Here is a 14,052-nt window from a genome sequence, read left to right on the forward strand (position 1 = left end):
CGAGGAAACACTGCAAATGGGACCCGTCACGGGCCATACAGGACGTCAGCTCTGGAGAGAGGCCGGCGCTCTTACGCCCGCGGCTCCGAGGACTGAAAACCCCCTCGCATTCCTCATCCTCATGTGGCCACCTGCTGGCCGTGTGGCCCTGACCGTCCCCTACTATCTCCAAGTCTGTTCCCCGAACTGCTGGGAAGGTAAATGGCGACTGAGTTGGTGCCACTTTCAACGCTGTCTGTCTACAAGGCAAGGCCGAGCCGGGACCCAACCGGTCGTTCCAGTCTCAGTTTCTCCGTCTATAAAGTGCGAACAATGCATCATGACCAAGCTGGAAGGCTTCAAGGAAGAGGTGGCATTGAAGCTGGGCTCTCTATTGTAGTCTGAACATATTAGTAAACCGAGGCCTGGGGAAGGAAAACCACCCACTAACGTGGCTGCCAGCCCCGCGGGCACAGCTGTGAGCCTGCACTGCGTCCTCCGTGACCCGGGCGGCTGATCCATCTAGCTCCTGTCACAGCAGGATGGTCCCCCCGGCAGCCATGGGCCCCCTCGTTCGGAGGCGGACTCAACGGCCCAGGGCTCTCACTCACCGCTCGGCGCACGCGTCCTGGCAGTGGGAGACGGTCATCTTTCTCAAGTCAAAGAACACGGCGCCCTTCATGGTTCTGTCGCGGCCGCTGTCGCTGAAACATCCGACGTACGTGCCTGTAGGCGGGAAGCCCAGTAGAGACTCAGGCCGGGGGCGGGAGGGGGGTCCTGTCGTGTGCCCACCCCCAGGAGGACTCCTCAGAGGGCCCAGGGCACCAGGGGCGGTCCCACCTGCCCCTGGCACTCCCAGACACCTGCGCCTGGACGGCCAGCTGTCCCCACACACCTGCCAGGTGCGGGTGGCAGCCTGAACGCCCCCCTCCTCTTCCAGCCTCACCTCGCCATGTCTGCCGGCTGAATCCCCTCCGAGGACCCCTCGTCTCCACCCCCTCCCCCGCTCCCAGCTCAGAAAGCACCCCCCTGCCTCCAAGATCATCCTGAGGAGCGGGTTCGGCCATTTGCGTATGAACCAGAGGGAAGGAATCAGTTATGCAAAGTCTGACCTTCGCTAAAATAAAGAGTATCTTGCAAACGGGAAGGGTTATCTCAAGAAAAATCTGCAGTCCCAGGAGGGATGTGAGCCCCCATCGCTGGAGGCGTGGACGCGGCATCCGCCAGGCGGTAAGGGAGCCATCCGTGTGGGAATTGACGGCGCCACAGGACTGCGGAGCCCTCGCCTGTCCGGGCACCTCTGGCACGTCCCTGGAAGGGGACGCTGGGAGGACGCGACCCCGCCAAGCAGAGGCAGTGCTGCCCCAGCAGTGACCAGTGACAGCCCTCCCCGCCACCCCGACACGGGGGGGTCTCCCAGAGACGCGCAGAGAAGCCCGGAGAACACAAGCACAGAGCCAGTGCACCGGGGCGCATGAATGCACCACCGCATGGCGCAGGAGCTCCCCGGGTCCCACGCCGCACACGCACGCACGCCAGTGGCTGTGGTGAGACATGGATGGGGCGTCCGTGGTGCAGACGCTGTCCGCCACCCCGAGGACGTCTGGAAGGGCATCTGCACAGCACACGCTGCCTCTGGGGGGTGACGCGCCCACGGCATCCCCACATTTGGCAGGATGACGCCCTGCCCCCCAGCCCCAGCGCCCCGAGGGCAGACGACACTCACTGCATCCCTGCCAGGATCCCGGCCCAGAGCAGGAGCCCAGGGCCGCCCACTGAGGGGTTTGGAGCAGTGGGTCCCCAACCTTCATTCCCAGGGCCGAACCCAGGAGCGATCGTCCTGTCTGTGAACACCACACCTAACTCTGCCTCTGACCTTGGCTACGTCACAGCAACGTCTCTGCCTCAGTTTCCCTAATCATCCAACAGATACAAGCCCACCACCTGCCCACCCCGCCTGAGCCCCTTCCTCTTGCCCCCAGCGTGGACCTGTGTCTGCTCCCCGATCACGCCCACCCCCTGCTTCCTGCCGGTCCTCGACCGGCGTCCCCGACCCTGCCAGCCTGCCACAGCCCGCCAGCCCGCCATGGCCTCTCCTTCTCCAGATTCTCACATCGTGTATCTGAAAAACCTGGCAGCACAGAAGTCGTCACTAACTGCTGCTGTTCAAAGTCTCTTAATACCCGCATGCCCTGTGTCCGGGGGGTCCCCGCTGGGTCCGGCACACGGTCAGCACCAGCACCGCGTGTCTGCGGTGGGTCAGGGCCCCCAGAACCAGGCTGACGCCCTGAGAGGACGGGGCCAGGGAGCAGGAGCCCAGGTACAAGGAGGGGTGGGCCTGCCGGCCACCCACACGCGGCTCCTGGGACCCCAAATAACAGACGCGGCAGCAGGAGGCAAGCGCGTGGCCGGAGACAGGACTCTGCCGTGGCAGAGCCCCGGGGCAGCGGGGACTGAAGGTCACCTTCCTCACTGTCTGCCCGCGGGGCCATGAGCCTCCGTGCCCCCTTCGCCCTAGGACGCCCATCACCTAGCCACGGGCACCGGCTGTCGCTAAGGACGCCGGCCCCCAGGGTCCGGGGCGGGTCAGGACCCCTGGGACCAGAATCCCCCTAAGCAGCAGGAATAAAGGTTACCCTCGGCCGCGTACTTGGTGAAAGAAAACTAATATTTGAGAAGCTTCTGGCGTGTTGCTCACCAAGGAAGAAATTCTATTACAACTTTCACTCAAGCTCCGAAACACAAGCTCAGGGGGGTTAAACGTGTATCACCGCTGATGGGAGATCAACCAACAACCGTCAAGGGGTCCACGGCCGAGGCTGGCACGTGTGGAATGCGTGTCTGGGGGCGGGGCGGGGGCACGAATCCGGGCCCGAGCCGCCCCCTCCCTGCCGAGCCTCGGCTTCCCCACCTGTAAAGTGGGGACGGGCCCCGCGGGCTCGGGGAGGGCTGAGAGAGGGAGGTGACGCGCGGGCAGTGTCTGGCGCCTTGCTCGGCCTGCGGTGGTGCTGAGGGTGACTGTGTTACTGTTAACCAGGGTGCAGACTCGCCCGTCCTTCATCCCTGGGTCGGCGGCCCCCTCCTGCCTCCCCACGAGGCCGTCTGGGGACCAAGTGAGTTCGCGGGTGGGGTCCGAGCAGGACGCTGGGCAAGAAAACAGTAGCGGGACACCTGACCCACGAGTGAGAGAGGGGAAAACGCTCCGGGGCCGCAGGCCGGGCTCTCCGCCGGCTGCACCACGGGGCGCGCAGAAGGCCCGAGACCCACGCGCCCGCTCCGTCTGGAGGAGGAGCTGAGCCCTTCCTCCTGGAAAATTACCGAATGGCTCTTCCAGCTCTGACGGAGGCGAGGGTGTGCGGCGGAGAGAGGACGTCCGAGGGACACACTGGGACACATTCTGAGGCGGATTTATTGCTTTCAGCTAAAACGGAGGCAACGCATTATTGTCTGTGACTCGGCATCTGTTCATTTGCACATCAACACGGACGAGCCGTGAGGCTGTTAACGATGGCTTTGGAGATATTGGAATGTCTTTGGAAATCACTATCAATAAAAAACAAACTGGCGAGGGGAAGTTACTATTTCTCCCCTAGTAAACTTACTGACATTTTATTCCATTATGGATGTTGTCCAAGGTATAATGAAATGCTCGGTGATTGATGGGCCCCTGCAGCTTCCGCGCCTTGCAGGAACCCCTTCCAGGCGCATGGCGGCCTGCCCGGCCGCAAAAAGCCGCCCTCTTTGTCTGCAACCCCAGCAGCTGGCCCACAGGCCGCTGGGCCCCATGACCAGCCCAGGCGTGGGGGGCGTGCGGCAGGCCAGCACTCCCTGCTCTGAAGGTGTCCCTCCAGACGGTGACACCGCAGTCTCCCCCTGAGCACAAACGCTTCCTCCAATCCTGGGGGGCAAGGGGGCACCGACCACTCAGAGCTGCCACCCTCTACACTGGCCCTGACCCTGGGGAGGGCGCCCTGGGGCTCACGGCGGTCAGCATCCCGATCGCCCCACAACTGCTGCTCGCCGTGACCCCGCGGTCCCGAGCACGTCTCACCCCAATCTCAGCTGCCGCCACACCCCGTCCACGGCTTCCCTAGGGGGAGATGACCCAGAGCCAAGGGGTGCCCCCAGGGTTCTGACTGGGTCACCCCAGCCCCCTCCGCTGGCCGGGTCATAAAGACCCTCACCCGTGCCTCCGTGCTGCTGCGTAGTGATGGTTCCGCCACTTCCTGAGCTCCTCAAGTGCACAGAGAGTAGGACACTCAAGCATGGATTCCCGGGACGGGCGGACAGGGAGAAATGAAGAGCAATTGACCTATGGTCAATCTGCCCAAGGTCACAGAGCCAGTGACCAGCAATACCAAGAGAGAAACTCGGGTCTGTTTTCAAAACCTGTGCTCTTTCCATGGCTGCTTCTCAAGGATTCCATGTTGACTTTGTCAGTCATTCACACTTTAGTCTAAAGGAGTCATGCTGGTATAGTCTGCCTAGAGACCCAGCCTCCTGGGGTGCTGGGGCGAGTTTACAGAAGGCAGTCCTGTGCCAAGTGAGCTGCGGAATCCGTTCCTTATGTCCCCCTCACTCTTAGGTAGAAGGCTCACTGAGGAACTCCACAGCAAGGGCTCGGACCTACGTGATCTCAGGGGAAACCTCCTTCTGTAGAGACGGGGGGGGGGGCACTGTCCTCTGGGCTTCACTGTCCATCAGTCATCCCCCCGACATGAGGGCCGTGGGGGCTCCTTGCTCTTCCCGGGACCTTCTCACCATCCTGAGAATAAAGCCACACTCCCAGGCCTGGCCCTCCTCCTGACCCACCACCTCCAGGCTGCACTCCGAGGTGCACACTCTGCCCTCCCTACAAGCCCCTCCCCTGCACCTTCTCTTCCCCAGCTCCCTCCTCGCTCCCTGCCGGTGTCCTGGGGTCACAGGCCAGACAGGCCACCACGGCTTCTGGGGAACCCAAACCAGAAGAATGACCCTGGCAACTGACTGAACGTCCCCATTCCCCAGCGTCTCCCCTGCAGGGTCAGGGTGCCACGATAACGGTAATTCCCATAAATATCATTTACAGGTGCACCGTAAACACCGCACGAGTTAGCGTTTAGAAATGAAATAAGAGCTGCCAGTTACCCGTGCCGAGAAACGCACCAGGCCCTCCGGCCCAGGGGTCTCCCCGTGCGCGAGCACCAGAGTCACCCACAGACAGTGTTGTGCAGACGCGGCCCCCACCCCGCGTTCGGGGGGGGGGCTGAGGACTTGCACGTGGGACAGGCTGCTGCCCCGGGGCCCTCACTGCCGTCCCATCCAATCCCCACGCCAGCCCCGGGGTGGGTATCTCTGTCTCCACTCCCCAGGGACACAGGGACATTAAGTCACGTGTCCAAGGTCACCGTCACGCCTGCCGCGACGCCGGGACGCAAGCTGAGTTCCGCCTGAACCCAGAGGCCAAGCTCTGGGACAACGGCGCCTGCCCAGTCGGCGAGCGAGCAAAGCTCCCGCAGAGTGGACAGAACCCAGAGTCTGGAGGCCGCGGGCCTGCGGGGCCAGAGAAGGGGAGCTCTGCGGGGCTCCTGGGAGCAGCCCCCAACACGCAAGGGGAGCCAGGGCTGAGCACCTACCTCGGCTGCTGGCCGCGGGCCTGGGGGCCTCGGGGCCCGGGGCGGGCGGCCCCTGGGGGTCACCCATGAAGCGGTGGAACCAGCGGCGCCTCAGCTGGCGTAGCTCCGAGTTTCGGCTCCGGAGAGCGGGGGCCGGGCCGGGGCCGGGCCAGGGGCCTGCGCAGCACGTCCACGCCGAGCAGCAGCTCCGGGCTGACGCGGGGGGCCTGCAGCGCCCTGCTGTCCAGCAAGCCCACGCCCAGCGCCACGGCGGCCACGGGTAAGGCCCGCAGGGGCCCGGGCGCTCGGGGTCCCGGCGGGAGGGCCACTCGGGCTCGCTGCAGCAGCAGCAGGCTGCCGGTCATCAGGTAGGCGGCCGTGAGGAAGAAAAGCAGGAACCGCGTTCGGCGCACCAGCTTCTGCAGCCGGAAGAGGGGTTTGGCCATGCCCCTGGGCGGCGGGGCTCCCAGCTGGAGCCTGGGCACGGCCCCTAGCGCCCGGCGGGGAGGGAGGCCGGGGCCCCCAGTGGCCTCATCCCCCGCATCCCGGCGCCAGCCTGTGCTCCTCCGGGGTCACCGATCTTCCTGCCCTGTTTCCGGCAGGTGCTCGAACGGCACCATCACGCAGCTCTGGCCACGGGGCCCCACGGCTGTGGCTCCTGCCCCAGGGTCGCCAACTCCGCCATCGCTGGGCTCCACCGACACGCACGCCTGGCTAGGGAATCTGGAAGAGCAGAGAGAGCACGCTTAGATGCGGCGGTGGCGGGGGGGGGGGACACCGTTACCCCGTGCCTGGGTTAGGACCCCCCTCCGGCCTCTGTTTCCCAAAGGGGACGCCTGTGCTGCGGGAGCCCCAGACAGAGAGAGGGGCTCAAGTCCCAGCTCCGCCACCGGCTGGCTGTGTGCCCCTGGGCGTTCACTCCAGCCTCAGCTGCCCCGTCTGTAAAATGGGAATGACGCCCCTGCCCCTTGAGCAGCAGTGAAGATCCGGGACAGAGGCGGCTCGGCACGGAATCCTTGCCGGCCAGGCCCTGAGCTGAACACGGATGTGGCATCTCGTTCCACCCTCGGCAGCCCAGCGAGGTGGACGCTGGAGTGGCCCCATTTTACAGAGGAGGCAAAAGGAGGCAAAGGAACTTTCCCATGTCGTTCAGCCAGCCAACAGAGAAGCCAAGGTTTGGAATGGGCTGTTTCAGGGCCTGGGCTCTGAACAAGTAAAGGGCCTGGCCAGTGATGGAGTCGGCACGTACAAGTGCATCCAGCCCGGGGCAGGTGTATACAGCAGGTGCTCCATGCATGCTCGCAATCTGGCAACGCCCTCGCGGGGGTGCCCTGGGCCTGGGGGCTGTGATCTGGGACCTGCTTCTGCAGAGGCTTGGGGACTTCAGCCCGGGAGAGGGTGCGGGGCCGCGCGCCTGCTAACGGAGGCCGGGGCACCTGGCGGGAAGGCGGGAGGCATGCAGCACGACCTTCCAGGGCTGCCCTCGGCTCTCACGCTGGGCTTTGGCTCCCGTTGGCGGTGCCTCTGAAGCCGGCTGCTAGGGGCTGGCGGGGGCTCTGCAGCTGACGGTGGCCCTCAGCACAAGGACGGTCTTGTCCCCAGAAGAAAAGCTCCCAGGACCGTGACTAACGTGGCCCGGGACCCCCGCCAGGCCCCGCAGCCCCTCAATGGCTGCTCTGTGCGTGGGGCACAGGCAGCCCGGTGTGAGCAGAAAGACAATGTTTGGGCTCTTGTGGCCTGGCGTGCCCGGGGCGGAGGTCCAGAGCACCCCGACCAGCACCGCCCTTTCCAGCTCAACCCCGAGAGCCCCGAGAGGGCCGGGGTCTGGGATCGCGGGGGGCAGGTCCTGCTGGGCAGGCGGGGGGTGGCAGCTCCAGCATCAGCACACAGAGCAGGATTTAAACTCTGAGCGGGGAAGCCATTTGCGCCGTCTCCAGAGCTCTCACTCTCTCGTTAAGCCGGTGCGTGCCAGGCCCGCCCCAGCCGGCCCCGTCAGATTTGTAACGCCACAGAGAAAATCCCAAGCAATCCTGCCTGATCCCCTGCCTCCAGCTTTGGGCCTCCAATCCGCCCTCCGTGAGCCGGCCAGGGCGGTCCTCCGAACACACAAATCTGATCACGGTGCTCCCCTGCTCAAAACGCCTTTCAATAGCTCCCCGCAGCTTCGCGGATAAACGCCGAGCTCCTTGGGGGGACACACAAGGCCCCCCGCCTGGGCTCGTCCACAGCCAAGCCCTCACCTTGGGCTTCCCAGCACACGCGTGTGCGAGTGTGCACACGCCAAGACCCAGGGAGCCACCGGAGCCCGCTGCCTTGGGGTCTCTTCTGTCTCTTCCACCCTCAAAGCCCACTGAATCCCTGTCTACCCTCCAAGGCTTAGCCCAGGTGCAACCTCCTCCAAGAAGCCTTCCCTGACCACCCCCAGTGACACAAAGACACACACACACTGGTGTAGGCTCCTCTGTCTTCCTGCAGCCCGTGCCAACCCCCAACGTGGCACCCACCACCCTGGGACAGCTGTCGTCGCCCAGCTCACTGTCGCTCATCCACACAGGACGCGACCCGCTTGAGGCGAGAGGCCAGACCCGGTCTGTTTTTGTAACTCTGGCCCCAGTGCGAGGCCTGCCCGGCCGTATGGATGCGCGGTGACCCTGATTTCTGAACACACTTCTCAGGGTGAACGAGAGGATAAACTGACCGGCTAGTCCTGGTATCAGAGGCCGCTGCTCCTGTGGGGTCCTGGGCCCCAAGCTCTCAGGTGGCGCCCACCTCCAGCCGCGGGGGCCCAGCCCGAAGCTTGGGGAGCCGCGTGTGGTGGGCAGGGTGCTGTCAGGGCCCATCGGTCAGGATCCCAGGGATCACGGACCCCACAGGACCCTCCGGAGTCACCCCTTCCCAGAGGGGACTCCGGGTCTGGGGGTGCCTGGGCGTGGAGGCAGGGACGGCCACTTGCAGAGTCCTGTAAGCAGGCTGCCACCCCAAACTTCTAGAATCGCAAAGCTGATTGCCAGCCCAGAACACCTGCATGGGGCGGGGTGGGGGGCCGGCACGTCCCCTGTCCTGGACTCCTGCCACCCTTCCCGGCCAACGTCAGCCCCGCCGGTCACCCTGCCTCTCCTCGAAGCAGGCAGCCCCTCCAGGCGGGGCACCGAGCACACCTGACGTATCGCCCCGTCCCCAGACCCCACACACAGCCAGCAGCACACGGATGGTGGGTTTGCTGAGGCCTGGGGGCGGCTGGGGGAGGGGCAGCGTCGGCACCAGAGCTCCGGCCCAGTAGCACAAGCGGCCCAGACCTGGGGGCTATCCAGCCACCTCCTGTCCGCTCAGGCTGGAGCCTACCAGCTATGCCCACGGCGCCCCAAACCCACGTGGGGCAAGGCATTGCTCAGGATGGAGCCTCAAGCCCGTCATCTGTGAAATGGGGCAATCGGCAAGGCTGTGGGGCTGGACCGGGGGAAAACTGCTCCCTACAAGGCATGGCGTGTGCCGTTATGAAGTTATGAACGCCGAGGAGGGGCCCCCGGGAGATGTGCCACGGGTGAAGTCAGTAGCCCCCGCTCCCTGGGGTGGGCCTGGCACCCCATCCTTGCTGGAAGCCGCTCCCGGGCCGTTGGCAACCGCTTCCGTGCTCAGCGCCCCCTCCACAAAGCACTCCCAGCGCAAAGAAGGAGGCCGGCTGGGCCGCGTTCGCCCCCTGCCCCGTCTCAGTTACCGCACGCACCCCTCCCACGCGGGTGCCCTGCTCCCCCCTCCTCGAGAGCAGCGGGATAAGGCGTACCGACCACGGTCTGACCCCTGGGCTGCCACGCATGCCCGGGCCACCTGCTCCGGAGCCCGCCCTGTGCCCACAGCAGCACCAGAGGCACGCGAGGCGGGACGTATTCTCGAAAGGCCTTCCGCGTGCCTCCATCAGCACCTGTCTGGACACACGCCAGGTCGGAGCTCTGGGAGACGGCGCTGCACATGGCGAGGCCCCCACCCGGCATCCCAGATGCTGCCGTGTGGGCGAGCGCTCCAGCCTCCTGGGGCGCCCCGTCCGCTGGGAGTCTGGGCCATTCTTCCCCAAGCCGCTCTTCCCCCGTGGCACCTCTCCTCTTGAAATCAAGCAACATGCTCCAGGAAGAGGAGGGTGGGGCCTCACTGTGGGGGGCTCAGCACAGAGCCTCAGGCGGGACAAAGGTGGACACTCGCTGCCTGCCCAGTGCCAGCCGCACCCCAGAGAAGGGCAGGGCCTAGGGGAGGAGGGATCCCGAGTCCCCTCCCAGGAAGAAGAGAGTAACAGGGCCCAGGGTCTTCTGGGGGTCTCAGGAGGGAGTAAGAGCCTAGTGGGGGGGGGTGCTCAGAAAACCAGAGTCCTCTCCTGTTACTTTGCTGCATCCAGGCCCCAGGGGGCAGCAGGTGCTGATGCTGCAGGTGGGGAAGTGTCAGGCAGATGCCGCCTACCGCTCAGTGAGGCTGGGGGCGCCCAGGCCGAGCAGGTGGGGGGGCATCAGCCGGGAGAGGAGAGCAGGCCGCCCCTGGGGCCGGGGGATGGAGAAAGAGCTCAGAGGGGCCCAGGCCTGACCACGGGCCACTGGGGTTCCGTCACGCAACCCTGCCTCCCTCACCGTCGCCCCCGCCCCGAGAGGACAGGCAGTGGCAGGCGAGGGGAGAAAGACTCCAGGTGCCCCCAGAAGCATCTCAGCCCTTTGGCCTTGACAGTGAGGGCCGGGATCCTCAGGGTTCAGAGCCACGGGCTCCTAGTGGGGCAAGAGCCTTGCAGACGGAAGCACAGGGCCCAGCACGCTGCGCTCACCACAGGAGATGGGCAGTGGGGTCCTTGGAGCTCCAGCCTCCACGCCTGGCAGCTGGTGCAGCACTGACAAGGGCGGGGTGGGGGATCCTCAGCCTCAGGACCACCAGGAGGCCACACTGGGGAGCCTCCAGCTGGGCTCCGGGCTCTGAATTGGTCCCCCCTGCCTTCTCCCTCCCCTCCAGCCCTGCCTCTGCCCTGCTCAGGCTCCGGGCCTGTTACCGGACACTGCGCCCTCTCCAAAAGGCTAAGCCGAAGAAAGTGACCTTCCTAACACAAAGCCAGTCAAGCTGCCGTTTGCAGTGTCTCCCCAGGACTCGGACGGCCAGGCCCAAGCTTCACAGCCTGGCGCGCCGTCTCCCGGCCCCTTGCAGAAGGCCATGTCCCCGGCACAGTGTCCCCTGGCCAGCAGGAGCTGCGCCACGCCCCCCCCCAGGCATGCTCTTCCATTGGCCGGGGGGCCCTGTGACCCCTCACGTGACTCTGACATGCTCTGTGGCCATCAAGGCTCAGCTTCAATGCCACCTCTTCCGTGAAGCCTTCCTGATCCCCCAGAGGCGACGCTGGGACAGGACACTCCGTGAATGGCGCCTGGGTGATGTGTCCTGCCGGGAGTCGGGGCTCCACGCTGCTCTGCCCAGTCTTCCTCCCAGCCTGGGAGCCCCCTGCAGCTACAGAACTCAGCGCCCCTGGGCGCCCTCACCCTGCAGCCCCATGTCTCTGCATCTCGGAGGCTCAGACCAAAGAGAGCAAAGGACCCTCTGACTTCAACTCTCCGGGCCCTCGGGTGGGACGAGGTCTGGGAAATGGGAACGGGGTGGGGATCCCTCTGACTTCGAAAAGGCAGATACTTTGATCTTCTGAATGCAGAACTTAAGTGAGAAAGTCCAAAATAAGAAACGTTGCTAAAAAGTTATAAAACATAAGAGAAAGGTCAAAACTCCATTCAACGCGAAAGGGGGAGAGGACGTTCCATCCCACCCACCGCTGAGGTTTGTAGAACAGCGCTTCCTGCACTGCGTTAGAGACCAAAGGATGTTTTCACGCAGCATCCCGTGAGCGGAATGACAGACCAGAAACGAATGAGCAATCTCCCCGTAAACCCGAGAGGCGGGCGTCACCGCGGGCCCATCCTACGGACGCAGCAGCCGACAGAGACAGGGCCACTCAGCGGGGCCCCAGACGAGCAGCCACTGCTACACGAGACCCCCACTTTCCGATGAGCCACGTCACACGGCCGCCATCCGTGTGACCCCAGGACGCAGATCCATCCAGGCGCCGGGCTGTAAAGAAAGCGGGGAGCCACCGTGCCGCCTTCCCTTTCCCGTGGTTGGACCTGGAGCCCAAGCCACCCTGGAAACAGCACATCGCAACCTCTCTGGGCTACCGCCGGCCAACCTCTTCTCTAGAACCCCCCTTCTTCATTTGTCCTTGCTTCTCCCACTCAGGGGCGAAACCTGCAGGGTTATCCAGGCCCCTCCGAGCAATTCGGGTAAATCTGGGCAAGTGAGCAGGGCACACCACCTCACCTCGCCCTTCTCGGGCTCCTGCAGTCGCTGGGATGGGGGACTCACGCTATGGGAGGGGGTGCCTTGGGCGCTCCCACCCTCAGAACCCTCCTGGCCCCCTCAGGCCAAGACGGCCACCCTCTGGGAGGGGCTCACATCGCCGAGGGTCTCCAGCGGCAAGACAAGAGAAGCCCCACGAAGGAAGAGGCCTCGCTAGCCGGCAGGTGCGCCCTGTTTATGGCCCCTAAATTCATCCAGCCTGTTCCTCCATCCACGTCTCATGTCCACACTGGCAGGCAGTTCCTCTCCAACCACGTTCCCCAAAAGCGTCACACTTCCGATAATTGTGCAGGCGGTATGTCAACACGGTAATTATTCCAGCCACAGCATGGAGAGATTAGGAGAAACAGTGTGAAAACAAGACTTTGAGGGCCATGGCCCACAGCCATGTTCACGCACCCCCTCCCCAGATGAGCAGGGCCTGCCCCGCCGGGGGGGTGCAACAATCACGCACATCTCATGGATAAAGGCCCTGATGGCCTAAACCCCGCGCTGTCCGCAGCTCCTGGGGCCTGACCTCGGGATAGCTCCAGAGAGAGAGTCAGGGGAACTGGTCTCACCGCGGCTGACCGGGGTCTGTGCCGGACGGGAGCATAAGCCGGGGGTGTCCACAAGGGAACCAGTCCTTGCGAGAGCGCTGCGCAGCAGGAGTCAGTCCCGGCCTCCAGGCATGGGGAGCCCTTGCGGGCCGGTGCCCAGGGAGCCAGCTCCGTGACTCCGTCCTCAGTGCTGGGCCTTACCTGACCTGGCTAGACTCAGGCTTTAGCGGCGACCAACTGGTGGCCCAGAATACCCACTCCTCCCTGATTAGGCAGACAGGAGGAAAGGCACGGGGTCTGGCCTTCTGCCTAATCCAAGCCTCCCTTCACTTCCAGCCGGGTATGTGCCACGGGCCACACCCCACAGGGCTCCTACCCCTGCTGAAAAGAGGGGTCTCCTCACCCCCACAGCAAGCATTCTTCCAGAGGCCCTTGGAAATGTTCCTGCTGAGTATGGGAGGGTGCAGCCGCGGGTGAGGGCCACGGGGCTCCTCCTGGGGCGCATGGGGCCGCCGGACACAGCCCACCAGCCCAGCCGCCCGCCAAGCTTCTGTGATAGCGAGTGTGCTTGGGACACCAACACACGTGCTCTGGGACCAACACAGTGCTGGTCCTCATAGAAACCTGGGGCCCTGGCGGCCCACTGGGACACCTCCTCCAAGGGGCTTCTGAGACCTGAGCCAAGGTATGTGCGGGGACGCTGCCCTGGCCCCCTCTCCAGCACCTGCAAGGGGCAGGAAGGGGCTGCTGCAGACAGATGAGCCCACCAGCTCTTCCCTCCGCTCTCCCTCCCCACCAGCCCTCTCTTCCCTAGCCTGATACCCCAGGCAATTCAGAGGAGAAAACAAAAGGCCCCATCTCCAGATGGGAGCCATGGCGTCCCAACCTGGGACAGCCCCAGCGCCTCCCTGAACTGAAGCAGGCCATTCCAGCGACCGGAGGGGGTGGTGGCAAGTGATGCTGTCCGTCAGAAAAGTACAGTGGAGTTCCCAGTCTGTCCACCTCCAGAGCTGCCCTGGAAGAGCCGGAGGGCAGCAGCTGGATCCCAACCCCGGGGGCAGGGCTGTGGGAGCCCAACCCTGGTGGCCGGCCTCCCCCTGCTCAGACAAGGACCCGAGTCCCTCTGCGCCCCTGCCTCCCTCCGCCAAGCAGCGGCACGGTTGCTCAGAAAACAGACCCCCGGCCGGGCCACCCCGAGGAAAACGCAATTAGCAGCCTCCAGTCCTGTCTCCGTCCCCCCCTAGGGAGATGCAAAGCTCTGCTTGGGGTATTTCTGTGGACAAAACACATAAATACATACGTTTCGCCTTAGCCTCTGCCTCCGTTCAAGTTCACCGAGAGAGAGAACCCTCCGCTGACCGGAAGTCTCGCCTGGCAGCGGAGAGAGGGGGAGCTGCTCCGGGTACACGTCTCCTGAGAGGAGCAGCGCGCACCCCAAACCCCGTGCTCGCCCCCTGCCCGGCCGACCCGTCTCTCCCTCCGCGGAAACGGACAGCGGCTGAGGATTCCGGGGGAGTGGGACTGCGCGCCCCCGTCCACCCCGGGGTGCCCCCAGCGCGGCCCCCACGCGCGCACCC

At 64.7% G+C, this 14,052-nt stretch overlaps 1 protein-coding gene across 1 annotated transcript in view; it reads right to left on the reverse strand.

Moving 5' to 3' along the window:
* WSCD1 (WSC domain containing 1) overlaps positions 1-13,940 on the reverse strand; it is a 30,795-nt gene extending 16,855 nt beyond the window's left edge. The window contains 4 exon segments of the mRNA XM_019792879.2: positions 591-705; positions 5,595-5,719; positions 5,721-6,296; positions 13,776-13,940. Coding sequence (XP_019648438.2) covers positions 591-705; positions 5,595-5,719; positions 5,721-6,019 — 539 coding nt within the window. The 5' untranslated portion in view covers positions 6,020-6,296; positions 13,776-13,940.
* Positions 13,941-14,052: the final 112 nt, after the last annotated feature.

Source organism: Ailuropoda melanoleuca, chromosome 17, assembly GCF_002007445.2.
Source record: "Ailuropoda melanoleuca isolate Jingjing chromosome 17, ASM200744v2, whole genome shotgun sequence".
NCBI classification, from domain to species: Eukaryota; Metazoa; Chordata; class Mammalia; order Carnivora; family Ursidae; genus Ailuropoda; species Ailuropoda melanoleuca.